Source organism: Azolla caroliniana, unplaced genomic scaffold (genome assembly GCF_043228905.1).
Source record: "Azolla caroliniana isolate FFs.n. ecotype wild unplaced genomic scaffold, voAzoCaro1.0.p SCAF_7, whole genome shotgun sequence".
Classification (NCBI taxonomy): Eukaryota; Viridiplantae; Streptophyta; class Polypodiopsida; order Salviniales; family Salviniaceae; genus Azolla; species Azolla caroliniana.
In genome coordinates, this window is record NW_028230442.1 from 6804374 (window position 1) to 6828087 (window position 23714).

At 42.1% G+C, this 23714-nt stretch overlaps 2 protein-coding genes across 3 annotated transcripts; both read left to right on the forward strand.

Moving 5' to 3' along the window:
• Window positions 1-13133: 13133 nt before the first annotated feature.
• LOC147861731 (uncharacterized) lies at window positions 13134-14444 on the forward strand. The gene is made up of 4 exons (XM_087322725.1): window positions 13134-13245; window positions 13337-13596; window positions 13677-14253; window positions 14310-14444. Exons 1-4 carry the CDS (start codon window positions 13168-13170, stop codon window positions 14403-14405), a joined length of 1011 nt encoding a protein of 336 aa, XP_087178851.1. The 5' UTR covers window positions 13134-13167; the 3' UTR covers window positions 14406-14444.
• A 5289-nt stretch (window positions 14445-19733) lies between these two features.
• Window positions 19734-22043, forward strand: LOC147861732 (uncharacterized). 2 transcript variants are annotated; one of them, XM_087323120.1, is made up of 4 exons: window positions 19734-20684; window positions 20880-21004; window positions 21085-21189; window positions 21344-22043. In XM_087323120.1, the coding sequence occupies exons 1-4, from the start codon at window positions 20283-20285 to the stop codon at window positions 21693-21695; spliced, it is 984 nt and encodes a 327-aa protein (XP_087179246.1). In that variant the 5' UTR covers window positions 19734-20282; the 3' UTR covers window positions 21696-22043. The 2 variants fall into 2 exon arrangements, with proteins under 2 accessions (XP_087179246.1, XP_087179247.1); XM_087323121.1 differs by having other exon boundaries at window positions 19735-20684; window positions 20883-21004.
• The last annotated feature ends 1671 nt before the right edge of the window (window positions 22044-23714 follow it).

Consider the following 23714-nt stretch of genomic DNA (forward strand, 5'->3'; position numbering starts at 1 on the left):
GGTTGGACAGCCCTAGATCTGTGCAACCCATTAGTGGTTCCATTCCCTCTAAGCAAGTTAGCGATGTGTTCGTAGCCCAAGTAACAGTTAGTACTAAAAGTACTCCTCCAGTACATGTCTTAGCACTTCTAGATTCCGGAGCTAATTCTTGCTTCATGGATAGGAAATTTGCCCAAGCTCATCAGATATCTCTCAGAAAACTCCCGTGTCCTGCCCTTGTAGTAGTTGTCGATGGTCGTCCCATTGCCTCAGGAAATATCATAGAAGAGTCAGAACCCGTTAATGTTGTCCTAGATAATCTAGCATGTGTCATATAATTTAATATAATTAGCATCCCAGAACACCCCATTGTCTTACGATTACCATGGTTCGAATTACATAACCCAGACATAGATTGGCGGACAAGAGAAATCCGGCATCGAAAAGCCCGAGGTTCTACTCATGAGATTGCAACGATTTCACTACATCAGTTGCGTGAGGAAGGATGCAAGGAAGAAATGTTTCTCTTTGCAATATCAGTAAACCCCTCCAGCACCCCTAAAGAGGATTCCATCGTTCAACTTCCAGAGAAGTATCATCAGTATGCCCATGTGTTTGATAAAGTACAAGCCAGTACGCTTCCTCACCATCGACCATATGATTGCCCCATCGATTTACAACCGGGGAAAGAGCCACCTTGGGGACCGATCTACAATTTATCACCAACCGAACTGGAAGTCCTTCGAGCCTATATAGAGGGGAATTTGGAGAATGGTTTCATACGACATTCGAAATCTCCAGCCGGCGCACCCATTTTCTTCGTCAAGAAAAAGGATGGCTCACTTCGGCTCGTTGTTGATTACCGTGGCTTGAATAAGGTTACAATCCGAAATAGGTATGCACTCCCCCTTATCTCAAGTCTTTTAGAACGGATCAATGGTGCCAGGTTCTTCACGAAGATCGACTTACGGGGGAGCCTATAACCTCGTACGGATCCGACCAGGAGATGAATGGAAGACCGCGTTCCGCACCAGATATGGGCACTTCGAGTATACGGTTATGCCGTTCGGCCTCACTAATGCGCCATCAGTCTTCCAGCACATGGCAAATGATATTTTCCGAGATCTCTTGGATGTGTGTCTAATCATCTATTTGGATGATCTACTGGTTTACTCGAAGACCCAAGAAGAGCATGATTCTCATGTACTGTTAGTACTAAAACGACTTCGAGAACATGGTCTCTATGCAAAACTGGAAAAATGTAGTTTCGGGTGCAACCAAGTGGAATTTCTCGGCTATGTCATTTCCTCAGAAGGCATCTCCATGGACCCAGCTAAGGTCAAAACGGTGGTAGAATGGCAGACTCCACGTTCGGTGCGGGATGTGCAATGCTTTCTAAGCTTTGCCAATTTTTACCGGAAGTTTATAAAGGATTACTCAAAGCTCGTTTTGCCTCTTACACAACTTACTAGGAAGGGACAATCATTCGTTTGGTCTGAAGAAGCGGACATGGCTTTTGAGAATCTTAAACAGGCATTTACATCGGCTCCGATTCTAGCTCACGTTGATCCAGAAAAACCATTCATCATCGAAGCAGACGCATCGGATTTTGCATTGGGAAGCATTCTATCACAACGAGGTAATGATGAAAAGCTACATCCTGTGGCTTTTCACTCACGCAAGTTTGACGCCGCCGAAATCAACTACGAAATTCATGATAAAGAGTTATTGGCTATAGTGGACTCTTTTATGCAATGGAGGCATTTTCTAGAGGGATCTTCTCATCAAGTCACTGTATTCAGTGACCACAAAAACCTCGCCTATTTTCAAGACGCTCGTGTGTTAAATCGACGTCAAGCTCGGTGGGCCCATTTTCTCACGCGTTTCGACTTCAAGATTACATATCGACCTGGGAAACATCAAGGGAAAGCAGATGCATTATCACGGCGTTCGTACCTAGCACCGCGTCCTAGCGAGCCAACTTTTGATAACCAAAAGCAAGTAATCTTGGGACCGGCACGACTGCAAGCAACACAGGTCTTTGGCATGCCCATGGATTCCCACGTTATCGATATCATACGTGCGGACCTGAAGACAGATGCTTTCGCTCAAGCTATACTAGCACAAATTGATCCCTCTCGAGCGTCGTGTTCACAGTCGCAACCACCAGGTACGGACTATCGGCAATTCAAATACCATGATGGATTACTCTTCTTTAAAGAACTTTTGTATGTTCCTAATGGTTCTTCCCGCCTTCAAGTAGTACAAAACTGTCATGACACATATACAGCTGGGCATTTCGGTAGTACTAAAACATTAGATTTAGTACAACGATCATTCTGGTGGCCCCGTATGCGACAATTTGTCGAAAACTTTGTTCGGACTTGTGACACATGCTGCAGAGCGAAAATGCCAAGGCATCATCCATATGGTTTATTAGAACCATTACCAATTCCAAGCAAGCCGTGACAATCCATTGCTCTAGACTTCATCACAGATCTTCCAGTCTCTAAGGGATTCAATGCGATTCTAACAGTGGTAGATCGATATACGAAGATGGCTCATTTTTTGCCATGTACTAAGGAAATCTCCAGTGAAGACACCGCCGAAATTGTCATGCGTGAAGTATGTCGGCATCATGGACTTCCCGATAGTATCGTCAGCGACCGTGGACCCCAATTCGTGTCAAAATTCTGGAAGCACCTTTTTAAAATGCTCAAGGTCACTTGTAACCTCTCCTCCGGCTACCACCCACAAACCGACGGCCAAGCCGAACGAACAAATCAAACGTTGGAGCAGTACCTGCGGTGCTTCCTCAGCTATCATCAGGATGACTGGGCAGATATTCTCCACTTCGCCGAATTCGCCTATAATAACTCTATCCACGCATCGACTAAAGTTACGCCATTTTATGCTTATACCGGATGTCACCCCCGGTGGTGTGTACTTGAAATCCCAGAGGTGTCCACAAATCCTTGCGCGGAGGATCGTTTGGAGCGGTTACGTAAGATACAAGCGGATTTAGCTACTCATCTCCAACAAGCTGAGCAAACACACAAGGTTTATGCAGATCGTCATCGACTCCCATCGAGTTTTAACATTGGAGATCGGGTATGGCTACTCCGACGACACATCAAGACTACTCGCCCATGCGAGAAGTTGGATTATCGGCGCTTAGGTCCTTTCCGTATCACAGGAAAGATTAATGATGTCGCTTTTCGTCTCGATCTACCTCCACAACTTCGGATACATCCGGTGTTTCATAGTTCTCTCCTTGAACCCTATCAAGAGAGCACCATCCCAGGACGTATTACACAGCCTCCACCCCCGATCGAGCTTGAAGATGGACCTGAGTACGAAGTTGCCGCCATCCTTGATTCCAAGATTGTTCGCAACAAGCTATACTATCTAGTCGATTGGCTAGGATATAGTCCTAGTGAGCGTACTTGGGAGCCGATAGAGAATGTCACCAATGCTCGTGCACTTCTTGAAGACTTCCATCATCAAGATCCAGACAAACCGGGTCCTCAATCCAAAACGACTCGTTACACTCGTCGTTTTAAAGGGGGGATAGTGTCATGATATGGCAAGACTCGAACCCATGACCTTATGCTACATGGGTCGAGCTCTTGACCATCAGACTATACATTGTAATACGTAGAATATTATTTTCATTTATGTTTTATTTCAGAAAATTGATGTATATTCCAGATTTCTCTGGAACATTCTAGAAACTTCAAGAGTATTCCTTGGAACACTATAAAAGGAGGCACGAGGCATTATTTCGAACCAAATCGGTTCAACGCCAGTCTTAAGCCTCCTAAGCTACTGTACATTCTCTTCACATAATATATATCTTTTCTTATCATCTCTCTCTCTCGATCTCTCTCTCTCTCCCTCACTCTTTCCTTCTCTCGAGAGTTCTTCACCTCTCTTAGTACTAATACTTCTTTTAGTACTAAATCCTTCTCTGTCTTAGTACTGTTCCTGACAGAAGGTGCTCCACGGTCGGCTTCTGCATGAACTGACTTACCATGCCGACCGGATAGCTGATGTCGGGTCGGGTGATGGTTAAGTATATCAGGCTTCCCACAACCTTTCGGAACCGTTTCTCATTGCAGGTTGGTCCGGAGTTGGGACAGAGCTTCTGGTTCCGGTCCAGGGGTGTGGAGACAGGTCGGCAATCCGTCATGCCGAACTTATACAGCATATTCAACACGTAATGTCGTTGTGAGAGCAATATGGCGTCGGGGGTCCGGATCACTTCGATCCCAAGAAAATAATGAAGGTCCCCCAGGTCCTTCATTTCGAATGCGTCTGACAACTGGGACTTGATGCGGTTGATTTCGGGAAGACCTGGTCCGGTGATGACTAAATCATCCACATACAAGAGTATACATACCGGACCGTCAGAGCCTTGCCGGATGAACAACGAAGAGTCCGACTTAGAGACAACAAACCCCAGCTTACGCAACCGGTGTGTGATCTTCGCGTTCCAAGCTCGGGGGCCTTGCTTCAGGCCGTAAAGCGACTTCTTCAGTCGGCAGACCGCCGATTTGTTCATCTCCGATTGAAATCCGGGGGGCTGAGTCATAAAGACTTCTTCTTCAAGTTCTCCTTGAAGGAAGGCGTTCTTCACATCCATCTGGTGAAGATGCCACCCCCTTGCTGCAACAACCGCCAGTACCACACGAACCGTCATCATCTTCGCCACAGGAGCGAAGGTCTCGTTGTAGTCGATTCCGTGAGTCTGCGCGTATCCCTTCGCCACTAACCGGGCTTTGTACCGGTTAACAGAACCGTCGGCGTTGTACTTGACCTTGTACACCCACTTGCATCCGATCGGTTTACAGTGACGGGGAGGATCAACTAGGTCCCAAGTTTTGTTGGCATCGAGTGCCCGCATTTCTTCGTCCATAGTGGCACGCCAATTTGTGTCCCTTGCCGCTTCTGCGTAGCTCTCCGGCTCACGCACCTCTGTCACTTTAGTCATGTACGCATAATGATGCGCCATGTATTCATTGTACCCGTACCGCACGACGGGATCCTTTTGACGGGTTGATCGGCGCAACGCACCGTCACCTGATTTGAGGCCCTTCTTGGCCAGTTCGGTCTTCGTTGCCGAAGATCCGCCTTTCTCCTTTCCGGAGTCGGATACGCACCGATCCGACTCATCGTTGCCGGTTTCGAATTCCGGCATCTTCCTCTTCCCCTTCTCTTTGCGCGTGAACCGTTTCCTCGGTGCCTTGCGCGGGGAGAGCACGGCAAAGTCTCCACCACTTGCCGTCTCTTCATCCGACTGGTCCAACCGACTCAGTCGCTCGTTCGGTCCACTCAACAGTAACGATTCCGGACTCTCATCTTGAGTCCCGGCTTCATCATCCTCTGCCAGGGCTGATTCAGGCTCACTGGCCTGATCTTCCGGCATTGGGTCGGGATCGGAAGTCGGAGTCGGTACGGAGTACCAAGATGCCGATTCATCGAACTCGACATCCCGGCTAACTCGGACTTCCTTCGTCCGGGGGTTATAGCACTTATACCCCTTTTGCTCTTGAGCATAGCCGACTAGGATGCATTTTTCCGATTTTGCATCCAACTTTCTCCGCTTCTGATCCGGTACATGCACATACGCTATGCTGCCGAATATCCGAAGGTGTCTTAAGTTTGGCTTGCGCCCGAAATACAGCTCATGAGCCGACACCTTGTCACCAATGCGGTTTTGTATGTAGACGGCCGTCTGGACCGCCTCCGCCCAGTAGAACCGGGGCATGCTCTTCTCCTCCAGCATTGCCCTTGCCGCTTCGACGAGTGTCCGGTTCTTCCTTTCGGCCACACCGTTTTGCTCCGGTGTGTATCTGCAGCTGAACTCTCGCCGAATTCCCTTCTGCTGCAGATAACCAGTAAATTGGCCGGAAAAATATTCCTTTCCGCCATCCGACCGAAGGCATTTGATCTTCCTCTCCGATTCCCGTTCCACCATCTTCTGGAGGCTCCGGAAACAGTCGAAGACTTCACTCTTCCACTCAATGAGGTAGATCCAAGTATGCCGAGTATAGTCGTCGATGAAGGAGACGAAGTATCGGCTCCCGCCAAGGCTTACACTTTGTGCCGGTCCCCACACATCCAAATGGATGAGATCGAGCTTGTTACGGCTCCGGTTCCGTTCGGTGGGGAATGGAAGTCGATGTTGCTTCCCAAGTTGGCAGGCTTCACAAATTTCGGCTCTCCGGCCGCTGAACTTCGGCAAACCAAAAACGACTTGTTTCGTTTGCAGGTCTTGAAGCCTCCGGTAGGTGACGTAGCCTATCCGCTTGTGCCACAGGTCGATGTTCGACTCGACCTTCTGTCATTCCGCGAACAGAGCGGTGCCAAAGTCATTGGTGTTGAGGATAAACATCCTCCCGTCTCTGTGCCCTTGCGCAATGACTTCGCCCTCATCCTCAATGAAGCACCCGAGGGGCATAAACCGCACCTGCATCCCCTGGTCGACAATCTAACCGACGGACACCAGGTTCTTCGTGATTGTCGGAACTTGTAATACGTTCATCAGCTTCCCTTTCTGTCCGACGTGGCTTAGAGGGACCTCTCCGACGTGCACGATTGGGTGAGGAGTGTCGTCTCCGGTTTCGACTACTCTTGGTTGATCCGGTTTCTTCAGAAAGGAGAACCACTCTTTGTGGCTCGTCATGTGGTTGGACGCGCCAGAATCAACATACCACACTTCCTCCGTTTTGGAAGTGGTCTTCTTCATTGAGTTTGCCTTGTGATTCATCACCAAGGCTGGCCCCTTACCGGCCATTCCGGTTCCAGATCCTCTTGATCCGTTTGCGTAGTGCAAGTTTTTCCGGCCATCCTTACCGGTCTTGCCGGATCCGGATTTGTTCGAATCGGCACGCTTTCTCCAGCACTCGCTTTCCTTGTGGCCTTTTTTGCCACAGTACCAGCATTCCGTAGCGGATTTGTCTTGCCGGCATCCAGCACCGCCTTGACTCCCCCTGCTTGTGGAAGTCCCGAAACTGCTGTCGGCACGCTCATAGTGCCTCCATTCCTACTCTTGCCGGTCACCTCCATTGTGTGCCGACCCACCTCTTCCGCCACGCCCACGGAGCCGATCCGTTCCCGTGTACAACATTCGGCTGTCCGGGGATGCACTGGTAGATGCACCGGCGTGGTTCTCCTCTACAAGGAGCATCGACTGTAAGTCGAAGAATGAGGGGGTATTCTCCCTTGTACACACTGCAGTCCGGAACGCTCCGAACTTGGACGCCAGGCCTCCGAGACATACCTGCACCATCTCGTCTTCCTCTGCGGTAACATTGATAGAGGCGAGCGAGTCGCAGATCTCCTTTATCTGGCCCGTGTAGTCTGCTACGGACATGTTCTTTTGTCGAACATTGCTCAACTCTTGTCTGAGTTGCAGCTTCCGGGCAGTGGTGCTTGCGGCGAAAACCTTTTTCAGGTTCCCCCAAGCATCCTTCGGTGTCTTGGCGTCACGGATGTGGCTGAGCAGCTGATCGCCGACACTGGACGCGAAGCAGTACATCACCCTGCTTGCCGCCTGTTCCCATACCGGGAAGTCCTTGTGTGCCGAGTCTGGCGCCGCATCATTCGCTCCTTCGACATAACTCCAGTACCCGTGTCCAAGCAGGTACTGGTGCATCTTGTAAGACCAGGATGCGTAGTTGCTCCTGTCGAGCTTCTCCACCGGGAGCGACGTAGCCATGCCTCTATTCATGTCTTCTACTATGTCTGTTTTCCACCTGTTAGGGTTTTCTTCTCAAGAGTAAATGTCTACAGCAGAGGTTCTCAACCCTCGCGCTCTGATACCATGTAAACGTAAGTGTTTGTGGAAGCGTCAAACAGAGAACAACAGAGAGAGAGAGAGAGAGAGAGAGAGAGAGAGAGAGAGAGAGTAGAACACTATTTCAAAATTATATCAAGACTCTGTATATACACTGTGCTAAGTAGCACTATTTATACAAGTCCTCTTGGGACTGACAGAAGTACCATGTACTTCAATGCTCACATGAGCATCTGACACTTACTACGAGACTATAGCTACCTAGTAGTCTATCCTGTACTAGGCTTCCGATTGGACTGCCGGTTACGGATTGCACCCGGCCTCCACTGCTTGCCGGTTCGGTTGCTCACCGTCATACCGATCCGTTTCGCCCGATCCGTCTCGCTTACCGGCTCCGGCTTATTCAGCTGATCCGGCTCCGGTTGAGCTTGCCGCTCAACAACATCTAAGCAATCCCAGTAGCCTTGCATAGGCAACTAGATGAAGTGTGAAACGAGTAAGACAACCAAAATAGGAATCATTTGATTAGACAACTAAAATTTGTAGAGTTGGTCCAAAGTAATGGTTTCATTTTATTGAATCAAAGTAGGCATTTTGTGGCACAAGCTGAATTGATTTTTATAACTTATAAGTCTAGATGTCATCAAGTCATTTCTTCTTGCTCTCTTAGATTTAGGAACTCTTGTTACTTCATGAACCAAAATTTTGCCTTGACACAAAACATCCTCTTAAAGAAACTACCTTTTCTAGCATCTATCACAATCATACTATAAGAAAATGAATCTCACACCAAATATTGTGTTTTTCTGAAAATTTATTCTTCTAATTTTGAGACTAATATGCACTTTCCAATCTTCATAATTGCACTGAAGGGTTCACAAGTTGTGAACCTCAAAGATGGTGGGAATATCTCAAGCGGGAGTCAGATGAACAATTAGATTCCCAACCAATTATGAGAAGAACAAAAATTTAAGTTCGACATAAAGAGCTGGGCCCAAGCCAATGTGTGGTGATCCAATTTAATACAAATGATGAACCTAAGGATGTAGAACTTGTTCAAATTCATATGGAAAGCCACGAGATCAACTAGAATGCAAAGTGTAAGAGAATCGCTAGGTATGACAAAGGTATAAGGGTTTAGTGTACATGTTGGCATCAATTGAAGGGTTTGTTCATTTGGTTTTTTTGGTTTACAAAATAGGTTCCAACTTGCTTGTAGAAGATTGAATCTGTCGATCTACATAGGTGACACAGAATTGCTGTCATTGTGCAAAACGAGGGAGATGGCATCTACGTGGACCATGAACTTCAACATGTGGATGGACTATTCGCTTCCACAAGACTTTTCTAATCAATTTTGGTTTTTAGATCCACTTTGGGTTCAACTGTACAATCAAAGCAAAAATGTGGACGACGTACTCATTCGTGTCCTACCCACGTTGCATGTTGGGCTTTGGGTCCTTTGGATGAAGATGAAGAGTGCTCCAAAGGGTATGAATGCTAAAAAAGTGTCGAGCCAAGTTCTATTTATGGACCCGTTGGGTTACTTGAAGTATACACTCTCTTGTTGGAATATTGGTTGGGACATTTCCAACATCCGTAACAATCTAAATATAGACAAAAAATTCACAACATTATGCCCATCCACAGAGCACAACAACTGAATTGGATCAATGTGAATATACACAAAGAATCCTCTTATCAAAATGAAATTCAAAAAAATCCTGTCAACGTACATACTCTTATCAAATTGAAATTCCAAAAAATCATCTCAATGTACATCCTCTTATCAAACTGAAGTTCCAAAAAATATACACACTAATATCACCCGATGGGCACATCGTGTTTTGGACATGCAATTGCCAATAATCTATCACTATAGGGGGTTATAGGTAGTTGTAAATTCTGATTTATTTATTTTTAAACATAAACTACACCATAGTTTCCATTACCAATGCCATAAGCAAATACAAACCTATAATGGTACATTTTAGTGGCGGGTAAGATATCCCCCCTTATGTTAAAATTGAAACGAACCTCCACCTATGGAGGGAACAACCATCACGGGGGTACATATTGCCATTCCATTTTGTCATTTCTCTCCACAAAAACTAGCAAATCCTTCCATTTGCCTTTAAAGGATTGTTGTTTTAGAAAAATCATATCTTCGTTACCCGTGAAGGAGTCATATTGACCTTTTAGAGTTGAGATAAGCATCAACCATATTTCCTTCACACAATGAACAAGATTTTGCTTTATTTGTCGAAACACATTTTGGTATCGACCTATCCAAATATTCCATAGAACCACCGACGATATCGTAGCCCATACTGTGGCATCCACATTCAACCGATTTGGGCTTGAATATGGTATGTCCTTAACTTGCCTTCCCCTAGTTTGAAGGGTAAACATTATCTTTTCCCTTTCATAATTATGTTTATCCACATTTATGTCCATCCAAAAGACATTTCCCCATGTAAATTCTGATATTGTATGTCCATATTGTAAATTAGTTTACTGCAAAGTCTTTACTGTACATGCAAACAATTGATAATGATCTTTGAAGTTTTTGGTTTTCCTAAATATGTATGACCTTCGAAAGTTTTGGTGACTAAAATTTTGAGATCTTTGAAGTTCTACTCGCTTTAGAAAATTGGGTTAGGCTAGATGGAAGTAGGGTTACAAACTTGGGTCAGGTTAGCGGGGTTATAAACTTTGGTTGAGTGAGATGCAAGTAGCCTTATTGGAAAATTGAATTGGCTTGGGGACATGTTAGAAAAAATAATCAATTAGGTTAGAACATAGTGCCGGGTTGAAACTGACAGAGGCAGGAACAAAGCCGGGTTAGATGTGATAGATGGTTGATAGAGAGCCAGGTTAGAAATGGACACACGGTTTAGGTAGATAATTATCAGACGTTTTGCAGAATTCACGAGAGTATCGAAGCCATTCTACCAAGTCGATTTAATATTTAGCTACAAATAGACACAAGCATGTAATGTATGTATGTATGTGTGTGTGTGTGTGTGTGTGTGTGTGTGTGTGTATGTATGTGTGTGTCACATGTGTGTATGTATGTATGTGTCACATGTGTGTATGTATGTATGTATGTATGTATGTATGTGTCACATGTGGGTATGTATGTATGTGTCACATGTGTGTATGTATGTATGTATGTGTCACATGTGTGTATGTATGTATGTATGTATGTATGTATGTATGTATGAGTCCGTGGTGTCTAACTACTACCAAATATTAAAGAGGGCAAGTGAGGGAATCGCGGAGAGGGACGGTGCAAGTCGCTAGATGAGGGCGCGTGCGATCTGCACCGTCCAATGTGGCTGTGGAAAAGGCGCGAAAAAGCGCGCCAATTAAAGAGGGAGCCCGTCTCACAAAAAAAGGAGCCCGTCTCATTAAAGAAGGGCTCCACTTTGTGAAAGGGAGCCCTTGTGGAAAAGGTGCGAAAAAGCGCACCAATTAAAGAGGGAGCCCGTCTCACAGAAAAAGGAGCCCGTCTCATTAAAGAAGGGCTCCACTTTGTGAAAGGGAGCCCTTCTCATTAGTTTGAGGGAAGTATAAAAAGCCTTTTTCTGTCATTTTTTTCCTGTTTTCAAACAAGAAGCGTGAGCTTTAGGGTTTAGGGTTTTTGAGCGCGCCGCACCACCTGTTGTTTGGCAGCACCTGTTGCAGACATCTTCCGTGAGGCACAACACCGGTTGTCCGCGAGCACCTGCAATCTAGAGGTAGGTATCATATTCCTTCTATTAGGTTTAGGGTTTTATTAGGTATCATATTCCTTCTATTAGGTTTAGGTTTTATTCCATGTCATAAAAACCATCAACCTAATATGGATGATTGCTTGAACCTAATATGATTTTATTCCTTCTATTGTGTCTTCAAGCAATCAACCATGGTTTTGAGTAGACATGGAATAAAAATAATACTTGTCTATGTGTATTCAAGCAATCATCATCCATATTAGGTTTGAATGTCATTATTTGAATGCTTGAATTTGCTCATGTGATTCATGCATTATTGGGCTTTTTTATGCCCACATTTAGAGGTCAAATCTCAAATCTTGTATACATTCTTTGCGATGGCTTGACCCCAAATAATAATAATGTAATGAATGCCTTACTAAAAAAAGTTGTGTGCTATGTAAGTCTACGTAAGTATGTTTTAAGTTGGAAGTAAAACGTTGTGTCCATTATAGTATTCTAAATGATAAATGATAAATTCTTGCTGAATGAAATTAGGATTCTCCATGAAGACCAACTATTTGTCATGAACTCATGAACTATGACTATGATTTAAATACGTATCATTATTATGGCTATCTCCCTTAATTTAGAATGTGCCCTCTATGTATATATATTACAAAAACTAAAATAAAAACTGCAAGTAGCATTCATGAATTTTAAATTATTGACATTGATATGTTAGAATTTGTTAAGATTGATCTATTTTTTGAAATCATTGACAATTTTTGTCCATTTCAAAATCCTTAACACTAATGTATTGTGTAGAAACAATAGGATAGACTCAAGTATTCTTGAATTTAAAGACAAACATATGGTAATGTTTTGGCATGTGTTTTGTATAGATGGCTAGTCGGTCCAAGACCTTCATAGACTTTGATGCGGATTGGGGTGAAACAATACCCTATGAAGGGAGGTATGGCATGAATCATTTCTCAACTTTATATTGTGTATAAATAGTGATGTTTGTGTGCTAACTTGAATGATGGTTTTGGGTTTTTGTAAGAAAGGGTGCTAGGTGCCCCAAATCCAACAATATGGATGCTGAAAACATCATTACTGAAGACTCGAACATGGATACGAACCCCATACATGACGTGGGGCCAGGTGTTGAAGATATCAGTGTAAATGGTGAGTTGATGTACATTCTTATAATCATTATTGAAGTAAGTATATATTGGGTTTTTCTAATGCAAATGTCACACCATTGTTGTAGTGGACCCCATGTCCCTCTTCAAGGCGGGAAGAGACTCAACAGGTATCAAATGTCGCACATGTATCGTTGGAGATTCATGTAGAAAAGAGGTACGATGGTTTCGCAAAAAAGTTGACATGGAGGCTCACTTACAGAAGGCACATGGCATCCGTGTAGTACTGCCTCGAGGGCTAAAGATAGAAGAAGAAGAGCAATCGACCTCCATGAGGAGTACAGCCACGTCATTCTTCAGCCACTACGAAAGACAACGATCAATAAAACGTTTTTTGGATCCGGAGCTAAAGTACAACAGGTCACGCCAATCACACATGAGGAAGTTGAGGACAAGAGCGATTAAGATCTTCAAAGCCACTCCGAACGCACTTCAAACATCCAAGGAGGCCGATTTCATTGCCCAATTCGTCAGCCAACAGATGGCCAGGTATGATGAGGGAAAGGAGCATAGGATGGCAAAATTGAAGTTGAAGATTGCGGCTGTGTCTGAAGCTTATGTAAGTAAGGTTTATGATTATGTGTGCATCTTATGTGAGTCTAAATCTAGTGTGTGAATGATTATGTGTGAATCTTATGTATGAATTTTAGTGTAAGAATCATGGAATTCCCATGCCAGAAGATGAGACACATGTCGAGATCGATGGTGGTCAAGACCAACTGTCAGAATCGACAACCCAACAACCAAGGAGGCCTAAAATCCAAATCCGCAAGAAAACAGTGGACCCTAGTAAGTTGTCGTTCATTACATCATCTGACACAGATGAGGGTGCGGACATTGGGATTGTCTTTATTGGTCCTGGGACAATCACAAAAACATGGGATAACACAACAAGAAAAAAGTTCACTAGGTATGCCGTTATGGTGGGGCATGAGATCAATAGTTAACTTCATGTTTTTTTTGTAGTTACTAATCTGGCCTAATAAACAGGTTTCAGGTGGCTTGTCGACGATTAGATCTAGCGGTCTTTTTGACGGAGGTAGAACTATGTTCGTTGTGCACTGTAGGGGAGATGGCATCCACATGGATGATGACCCTCTTCCACTTATGGATGGAGTACTCGTTGCCCCCCGAGATCAACAAGCGGTTTCATATTGTGGATCCACTATGGGTACAACTAGAAGACCAAAGTGATAAGGGTGAAGACATACTCACTCGGGTCCCTGAACGGGAATATGTCTTCATTCCAATATTGCACTCAGGGCATTGGGTGCTTTGGTTGAAGATGCGACAGACTCCTATAGGTCTCGATGCCAAGGTGAGGAGCCATATTATTTTTTGCGATCCACTAAATCATCATCCGACTGCCGGCATGAAGACATTGGGTGATTTGGTTGTACGACATATCTCTAGCGCCACACATGACCATTGCATCATCAACAACGAGCGGTTCCAGGTATTGCATATCCCAACCCAACCTAATGGGACGGATTGTGGGTATTACGTGATGCAAACCATTCGAATGTTGGTCGAGGAGTTCATTCAAGGATTTGAGTCTGATCAATTTGTAAGTATTTATGAGAATTGAATTTGGGCTTAGGTTGATGGCATCTTGTGGTGTAGGGTAAGGAGCAATGGTTTGGATTCGAAGATGTGCAACTCCTTCGGAAAATCATGGCAAAATGGACACGAAGGACTCTGGGCATAGGGTTATTTTAATCACTAGCATGTTGTACTTTGTAACATCAAACATATGATCTCGATTTACTATCTCATGTGGATTGTTAACTTTTTTGTAATATCTGGTAAATAGTTGAATCTCATTTTGGTTGTATATGACTCAATTTGATGTACATTCTGGTTGTGAGTCTTATTGTGTGAATCTCATTTTGGTTGTATATGTCTTTGTTGATGTACATTCTGGTTGTGAGTCTTATTATTTGAATCTCATTTTGGTTGTATATGACTCAATTTGATGTACATTCTCATTTTTGTAATATCAAATCAATATTTGAATCTCATTTTGGTTGTAAATGACTCAATGTGGACTCTATCTGAAAATCATTTTGTAATATCTGGTAAATAGTTGAATCTCATTATGAATCTCATTTTGAATCTCATTTTGGTTGTATATTTGGTTGTATGTTTTGGGTGTCAAAAGAATAAAACTAATAGCTTATTGACAAGTAGTCACGGCAATGGTTTTTGAGAAAGGCCAAGAAAGAGTAAGTATATAGAAAGAGTGTTGTAATCAAAGAATGTTGTTGTAGAAAGAGTAAGTATATAGAAAGAGTGCTTCGGTCCTTGTTGTAAACAATACGAAAGACATAACAAGACTCAATGTCAATCTTATTCAAAGACATAACAAGACTCGATGTCAATCTTCTTCAAAGACATAACAAGACTCAATGTGATTAGTGTGGAGCTCGACTCATTCATGTTCATTAAAAAAGGGAGCCCCACTCATTAAAAAGGGAACCCGACTCTGGTAAAAAGGGAGCCCGACTGATTAATGTGGAGCTCGACTCATTCTTGTTCATTAAAAAAGGGAGCCCCACTCATTAAAAAGGGAGCCCGACTCTGGTAAAAAGGGAGCCCGACTGATTAATGTGGAGCCAGACTCATTCTTGTTCATTAAAAAAGGGAGCCCCACTCATTAAAAAGGGAGCCCGACTCTGGTAAAAAGGGAGCCCGACTCATTCATGTTCATTAAAAAAGGGAGCCCCATTCATTAAAAAGGGAGCCCGACTCTGGTAAAAAGGGAGCCCGACTGATAATGTGGAGCCCGACTCATTAAAAAAGGGAGCCCGACACAGTAATAGGGAAGTGCCCAACTACGTGTAATGATGGCGTCTCAACAGTCATATTAACGACTACAGTAAATTAATTCACCAAATTCAGTAGCATGCACTAAGAGTCTTCCCATCATTCCCAATTAACCCATTCCCTTCCTTAATAGTCTATTAATCACTCGCACTCATATCATTCACTCTCATTCTCGATCGTTAATCTACTACATTCATGTGAATTATTTGAATTCATTCACTTGAATTCATTTGATTTCATTCACTTGAATTCATTTGATTTCATTCACTTCATTCACCTCAATCATTGGCATTCTTGATCATATTGTATTTGATTTCATTTGATCATATTGTAGGCCATTTGATTTCATTCACTCTCATTCTCGATCATTAATCTACTCCATTCATGTGAATTATTTGAATTCATTCACTTGAATTCATTTGATTTCATTCACCTCAATCATTGGCATTCTTGATCATATTGTATTTGCTATGGAGAGCACAATGCATCATGGTGTCTTCGCCATGTCAGAAGATGAATTGGAGGATACGTCATGGTCATCCAATGCATCCGAGGACGAATTGGAGGATCCTTTTGAGTCATCAGATTCCAATCGTGAGGATGAGGTGGTCGATCCCTTCATGTATTGTTCCCCCAGGTATTTTGCATTTTCAAGAGGTACGTATAATTTGATGATTAAAGATTTATTGGGACAAGTTAAGGTAACATTGGAAGCATTACGTGATGTCACGAGGGGAGCACCTCTTTCACTTCATGCATGGAGGCGCATGAAGAGTCGTCTCATTCTCAGGTTTGAGAGTGCAATTTACCTTAAAGCATCACCTAATCTTCAAGTCTTATACGTCGAGAAATGGAGGGAAGTAGTATTAGCGTCACATGGTGACACATCCCATCACACGTTTTCAAAGACTCTTAAAGAGTTAAAGCTAGTTTATGCGACTGATGTACGTGATTATGGCATCCCACCGGAGTATGTGAAAGCACTCATTACAAGTTGTGGTTGCCAAACGGTATTGAAGGTCGACTCGATAGAAGGTTTGGGATCAAGCATGGCCAAATATAACAAGACCCTACCCATAGAAGTGATCAAGGTAGAAACCCACCAATTAGATGATGCGCTCACGTATTTGCAAACCAAGTACCACACACGTTTAAGGAAAGGAGTCAAGAAGGGTATGCGTGTGACTAGGTATAGTTGCCATCGTGCTGGGACATCTCGACTTGCGTCTAATTCCACTCGACGACGCAGGTGCACACCCCGATGTGGGTGCACATTCCATGTGGATGTTAGAATCAATAATGATGTTGACATTGAGACACTTACCATTTCAATATATGGACCTCATAGTGGTCATGTACCATGTAGTAGGTCAGATGTGTACCATTTGTCAGTACACCCCAATGTCATAAGTTGTTGCAAAGATGATCTATTTGATGTTGGGTGTGCAAGGCATGTGGCACGAATGAGCATGCGTAAGGAAGCATATCATAAGTCCAAGGCTAGTCCATTAGAGCTTGTTACCTATCGGTTCTTTATGATACCAAAGGAGGTCCATAACATGGCAAATAGGTTAAAAATCGGGAGTGTCATGACTAAGGTTGATTGGGCTTTGATGATGCAAGATGCCTATGCACTCCGAGATCTTGGGAAAGTGGCTCATGTTCAACCCTACTTGACTGGTGAACCAGGATCTCCCCCCATACAACCATTTGTCTTGATACTTCAAGATCAATGGATGTTGGAAATGTGTGAGCGGTTGACCCTAAATAACTCTTGGGCAATCGACTCGACATTTAAAACAAACCAATTCGGGCTACCATTATATGCAGCAGTTGCCCCCAACGCCATGGGAATTGGGATCCCATTATGGTACATGCTTTGTAGTTCTGATAAGGGGTCAAACCATGAGCAAGTGGCATTAGAAACTTGTTTGAGAGTCATATTCGCAAGGATGCCCATGGTGAGGCCAAATGCGATAGTGATCGATAAATGTTGGACATCATATAATGCCATAACTAATGTGGTTGCAACAGACCGTCAATCTTGGATTGTTGTAAATGGGCAACGGTCCCAAACACATTGTCGACTTTTGTTGTGTCAGTTTCACGCCAAAAAGTCATGGGTGGACAACTTGTTGCCAAAAGTAAGTGCAAATGAGAGAATCCATCTTTATCAACGAATGTGCCAACTGATGCAATGCATTACTGAATCATCATTCAATGCAATGTGTGAGGAGTTAAAGTTAGAATATGTGGACAAGCCCGGTGTTTGGCAATATATAGAAGGAGGATGGTGTGGCTTGACATGTGTGTGGAGGAAACTCTGGCCCAAGTTTGGTAGAATGTTCAACTATGGACATGTTGACACTACCAATATTGTGGAAAGACATTGGCAGTTTATCAAGTATACTGCCTTGAGGGGAAGAATAAACCGATCAATTACCGACCTTCTGCATGTCTTAATCGGGGATAGTGAAACTGGCACTTGCATAGGAGGAACGGTAATAGAGTGGTACAAGCAACGACAAGAAATATGTGAGAGTGGTCGGTTTGCACCCCGTGCGAATTGTAGGGATCAAAGGTCCCGACTTAAAGAAGCGGAGAGAATATTGGAAAGGTATGTCAACAATACTTCCACAATTGAAATTGTCGACGAGGCCCGATATTGGTTTAGAATCTTGAGCATGACGACTCCCACTCTATGGTATAATGTCTCACTCCAATGCTCATATTGTGATTGCCAAGACATTGTGAGTAAATGTAAGCATTTACTAGGTATCCGAATGATTATTGAGAGGCATATGCCACATTTATGTGGCTCATTGCCTTTTATAGATCACGCGACCCAAATGAGAATGGACCATAATACAGAAATAGAAGTGGAGGCAGAGGTAGAGCAAGTAGAGGAGACAAACCCCACAATATCCGAGATTGAATCATTCAAGTCCAAAATACAAACGGTCATGAAAGCACTTCAATGTCTCGAGCAAGGGTTAGGAACCTTCGACCGTGCAACTATTGTCGAAGGTATACAAACATTGGAAGATGTGGCTGAGAAGGTGTATCACGTTGGTGCACCAAAATCAACCAATAAAGAAGATGGTAGATCAATAAGTCGCAACCAACAAATCGGTGCCAAAAGAAGTGCAACAATAGACATCTCGCAAGAACTTATTAGCAGCTCCCCAAACACTTCCAAATCCCACTCCGGAAAACTACAAAGAGGTGCTAGTCGGGCTAGGAGGAGATTGCCATTGGTTGACCATGAGAAGGTTCGGTGTTTGCGTTGTGATGGCTTGACCTTGACTTCAAGGGACTCAAATGTTACATGCTGTAAAAATTGTGGTTGCATCTTGCAATCATCCCGACATGAGCCATAATCTTAATATGTAACGTGTATATTCATATTTCATTTTAGGGTTGTCAACATTTGACATTTTAATATTTTATGTAAGACTTGTTATTTGAATCTTTAGGTTTTGTTGAGAAATTTTATGATCAGTTTCATGGCAAATATTTGTTGTACACTTACAATTTTGTGGCGTTTTTGATGTTTGTTGCTACAGAGTCGGGCTCCTTTTGTCAGAGTCGGGCTCCTTCTTACTGATGTGGTCTGACAGCGGGGCTCCTTCTGACAGAGTCGGGCTCCCTCTTGTAGAGGCTGTTTGACAGCGGGGCTCCTTTTGACAGAGTCGGGCTCCCTTTCACAGAGTCGGGCTCCTTGTGACAGACGTTGTCAGCTTTTTATCCATCTTGGACGGTGGAGATCGAATGCGCCAACAACGGTGCGACCTGCACCGTCCCTCTCCGCGATTCCCTCACTTGCCCTCTTTAATATTTGGTAGCAGTTAGTCACGAGCGTATGTGTCACATGTGTGTATGTATGTATGTATATGTATATGGTATGTGTATCTTATGATTGGGAAGTTTTGAGAGAAAGTTTTCCCCTGCCCCTTGCAAAACCCTAAACCCTAAACCCTAAAATCTCAGCACTGTTTTTCACTGTGTGTATAGTTTCTTTCGCGAGGATCAGCGAAGCGGCTGCACAGAAGGAAGGCGCCTTCCCCTGTCTTCGCTGTTGTTGTTTTTTTTTCCATCTATATATTTTATGCCGGAGGCCTCTTAAAATCGCACCTGTAGATATTGTCCTTTATTGTGCAGGTTCCTCTATCAATTTTACTTTACTTTATTGCATGGTAAATTTTAATAGTTCCCATGGAAGCTGCATATTGATTCCATTTCTCAGAGAAGATAACCTATCATGCTCTTCTACGTTTTTCATCCATCGATTTTTTGTTTCTTGAAGAAGACCAGCAACAACCTGCAGATTGAATCCATCTGGGAAATCAGAGGCGTACAAAGGTCTCATTTCATCGAATGGTCTCTAGCATTAGAACGAGAAAGAGAAGAAGAACAAGAAGAAGAGAAAGGACTGTTTTGTCTCTTTTCAGTGTTTCTTGACAAGGAAGGAGGTTGAACACATTATTTTTGGAAGGCCTATTTATGGATTATTGGCTATTGTGAATTTACAAGGTATTTATTGATAAGGGAGGAGGTTAAAATTTTACATTGTTTGAAGACCAATACGTAGATTTTTGGCCATTGTGGAATTTTGAAATGCATTGAATGGAAAGCTTCAAAATATGGAAAATATTGAATCTTTGTGAATTTACGAGGTATTTATTGAGAAGGGAGGAGGTTAGAAATTTGCATTGTTTGAAGGCCAATACGTAGATTTTTGGCAAATTGTGGAATTTTGAAATGCATTGAATGGAAAGGCTTCAAGATATGGAAAATATTGAATCTTCAGACATCATAGAGAGAACGCCGAACATAAAGTATTTAGGTAATATCATTGCTAAAACGGATCAAAGAGAAACAATTCAAGGCATGGAAAATACTGTAATCCCCGTGGTTTTCGACACCACAGAGAGCTCATCAAAGATTGGTAAATATTTGTCAGCCGCTGAGTGCAATGATATAACCATTAGTGGACTTGAGCATCTGTCTATCAATGATGTGGCAAATTCCATAGACGAGAATACTTATTCTCTATGGAAAGGAGGGGGAAATGATTTGAAGACTAAAGACATGCTCCTTCTGTCTATCGATGAAGCATCCCCTGCTATGAGTCAGGGCATGGAGGCATACAGTGACATAACTGAATATCTGGTATGCTCACTAGAGATTTAATTACTGCTATGCCAAATTTGGATTCTGTTTTTTAAAGCATGAAAGACCTAAATTAAGGATTATTATTAAGCATTTTTAATCAAGTTTAGAACGGTTTATAAATGTTTTTTTATGTATGTGAATGCTATTGATCTTATCATTGAATAATTAAAAAAATTTACCTCGGAAACCCAGCAGAATGAAAGAGAAGTTGTGTGCAAGACCCCATTTTTCAACAGCATGGAAGTGTGTGCAATATGCCATAGTAAGATCAAACTTGAAGAGACTGCACAGATAAAGGGCTGTGAGCATTCATACTGGTAATTACCTCTTTTTGTGATTAAAGCATTACTGAAAATAAATAAATATGTCCTGATAAAATATGCATGTATTTTTGTAGTGTGATTTGCATCCTGCGATGGGCCTCCTGTAAGGTAGAGCCATGGTGCCCTCAATGCCGATGCCCATTTTCTTTTCTCTATGTATACCGAGCATTGGATGGAACGTGAGTCATATTAATTGCAACTATAAGATTTTCCATTTTCATTACATGCATGCCAATGTTTTATCACTTATCATATATAGCATTTCAAAACACAGTTGCTTATTTTGTAAATGTAAATAGGTCTACTCTTAACGTTATATCCCTCACTTTCTAGCCTTTCAGATTACATGTTTGAGGAGAGCGTATGCCTTCTTCTAAGAGCATCTTGGTTCAAACCATTGATCCTTCAAGCTCCCGAAGAGCAAGATGATTATGGAGATGATGATGATATGTACGAAGAGCCATACCACAATCCTAGTATACGTTTAGGGAATAGAAGGTGGGGAGACTCAGGCTATGTTCGTGCAGGTCGTCGCGAAGCAAAACCAGTTACTGCCAAAAAAGTTATAGAACCAGGTTGTAGTGCAAGCTCATCAAGAGAATCAAAAGGTAAAGAAAAAGCTAAAGAAGCATTGGGTCGGCGAGCTCGTCGGGCTCAAAAGCGTGAACAACTTGAGGAAAAGTGACAAAGGGAGCAAATTGATCATTAGTTAAATTTGATTTACAGCTGACCAAGAGAATCAAGAGGTAAAGGACAATTACAATAAGCCTTGGGTTGGGAATTCATCAGCCTCAAAAACATGAACTTGAGAAAGGTAAGAAATTGATGATTTCTTTAACTTGAGTTAAGCTCAAAAAACTACTGGGTCATCTCAAAAGTGCGTTAACAGTTTGATTTTCATTAAGTAGAAAATACTTGGGGTTGTCGAAATCGTATGATGTATAACTGTGAACAACTTCCATATATAATTGACTTCAAAAAATGGGAAATTTGACTAGTTCAAATGAAAACTACTACAGTTTTGAAGAAAATATTTGCGATTTAGGAATTGCAAACATACTTTCCTGTGTTGCTGGAGTTATTCAGCATCCATGTCAAGTTTGATAAGTTTTTGCACAGTATAACCGTTTGACTACTTTTTGAAAATCGATAGTGAAAAGATTGTTATGGTCTACCATAAAACAAATCTCAGCTGCATTAATTGGTGTGATAATTCTAAGCCTAGTATGATGATTTTCATACAAGGAAAAACTAGATTTTGCATAGAAATGCATTTGTATTTGATCATGGAAAGTTTCAATTCCTTATTTTTTTTCATTTATCTATATGGAATTGTTGTAATTTAGAGGTGGTCACATGTTTACATGAATGATAGTTCATGTATAATGTATTGTGTAAAAACATGATTGTGATTGTTCTCAATGGCATGTTTACCCTCCATTTATCCATTTTCTTTTCTAATCAATTAACTAGAAGTAAAGCACATAGGGATGAATTCTACAGTTCAAATGCAGTGGGATTGGAATGTGAAGGTTGGAAGCTTCATTTCCCTTGTCTATAGCAATGTTTTTTCTAGAAATGCCAAAACTAAATGTTTAGCTACAAGATGTACTAGTACAGGTACCACTATGTATATATACTTAAATTTATAATTTAAATTTGTAAATCTATAAACAGAAAACATGACTACATCTAAAACATTGAGTTGTACGCTAAATAGCCAATATGATGGCATCATGGGTGGATTTGATGGACATGAAAGACGATGATTAGCCTTCATCAAACAATGGTTGTCCTCTATCTTTCTTGAGTTAATGGGCCTCCACATAAGATGGAACTATTGAGTCCCTTCTGGGATTTGTATATAACCTTCTCAGCTGTCAAATTTTATAACTAATGGAAACAGTTTTGTTTTTTGGCAAAAAAAAAAACATTGAGTTGTCTTAAGTCTTTATATATATATATATATATATACTATGCTTTGACATGATGGTTTAGGTATTTTTGTTTTACTCTAGTTTCTTTTAATCCAATCCTTATCTTGGCAATCAGAAAGGTTGAAATTAGCTTCTAGCTTGATTGTCATACTAAAGAAAAGGTTTGAAACATATCTAACATTTTATAAGGAAATAAAATTAACTAAAGAATGGCAACCATTATGAGAGTTGTTGTATCAATTTTTTAATTCATTGAATGATGCTAAGGTTCAATGTGTGTGTGTGTGTGTTGTGTGTGTATAATGAAGGAAAATAAGCCAATACATGCAGTCAATAAAAGAGGCATCCAAAATATTGTGTTTGAATAGTAAACGCAAGGAAATAGTGACAAAACCAAATTTCTTTAATTTTGTTGTAGTGAGTACATTTAATTTCAAAAATCAACCAATATTACTCATTGAGATGTTTTTTGGACACGTAACAAATGATAACCTTCATGTAAGAGATCAAAGCATTGCCAAATAAAAACTACCACTAACCCAATGACCATTTTTTTTTCACCTTTATGACCGTCCATAGAGAGAGAGAGAGAGAGAGAGAGAGAGAGAGAGCCTCGGCCCTAGAGAAAATCAACACAATATATATTTGGCTATTTTTATAAGCTTTTTAATACCTTCATTGATGTTCCTATATATCACGAAGCACCATGCTCATAGTTTCAAACTTTCATGTGACTAGGGCCTTTAGTCTTGTGCCTCAATTCAAGA

Excerpts from the sequence above, each read along its gene's own strand:
- LOC147861731 (XM_087322725.1), top strand. The coding sequence starts at position 13,168 with ATGGCCAGGTATGATGAGGGAAAGGAGCATAGGATGGCAAAATTGAAG. Across the intron at positions 13,597-13,676 it reads ACAAGAAAAAAGTTCACTAG|GTTTCAGGTGGCTTGTCGAC; the intron begins GTATGCCGTTAT and ends CCTAATAAACAG. Across the intron at positions 14,254-14,309 it reads GATTTGAGTCTGATCAATTT|GGTAAGGAGCAATGGTTTGG; the intron begins GTAAGTATTTAT and ends CTTGTGGTGTAG.
- LOC147861732 (XM_087323120.1), top strand. The coding sequence starts at position 20,283 with ATGGAAAGGCTTCAAGATATGGAAAATATTGAATCTTCAGACATCATA. Across the intron at positions 20,685-20,879 it reads GTGACATAACTGAATATCTG|CAGAATGAAAGAGAAGTTGT; the intron begins GTATGCTCACTA and ends TCGGAAACCCAG. Across the intron at positions 21,005-21,084 it reads GGCTGTGAGCATTCATACTG|TGTGATTTGCATCCTGCGAT; the intron begins GTAATTACCTCT and ends GTATTTTTGTAG.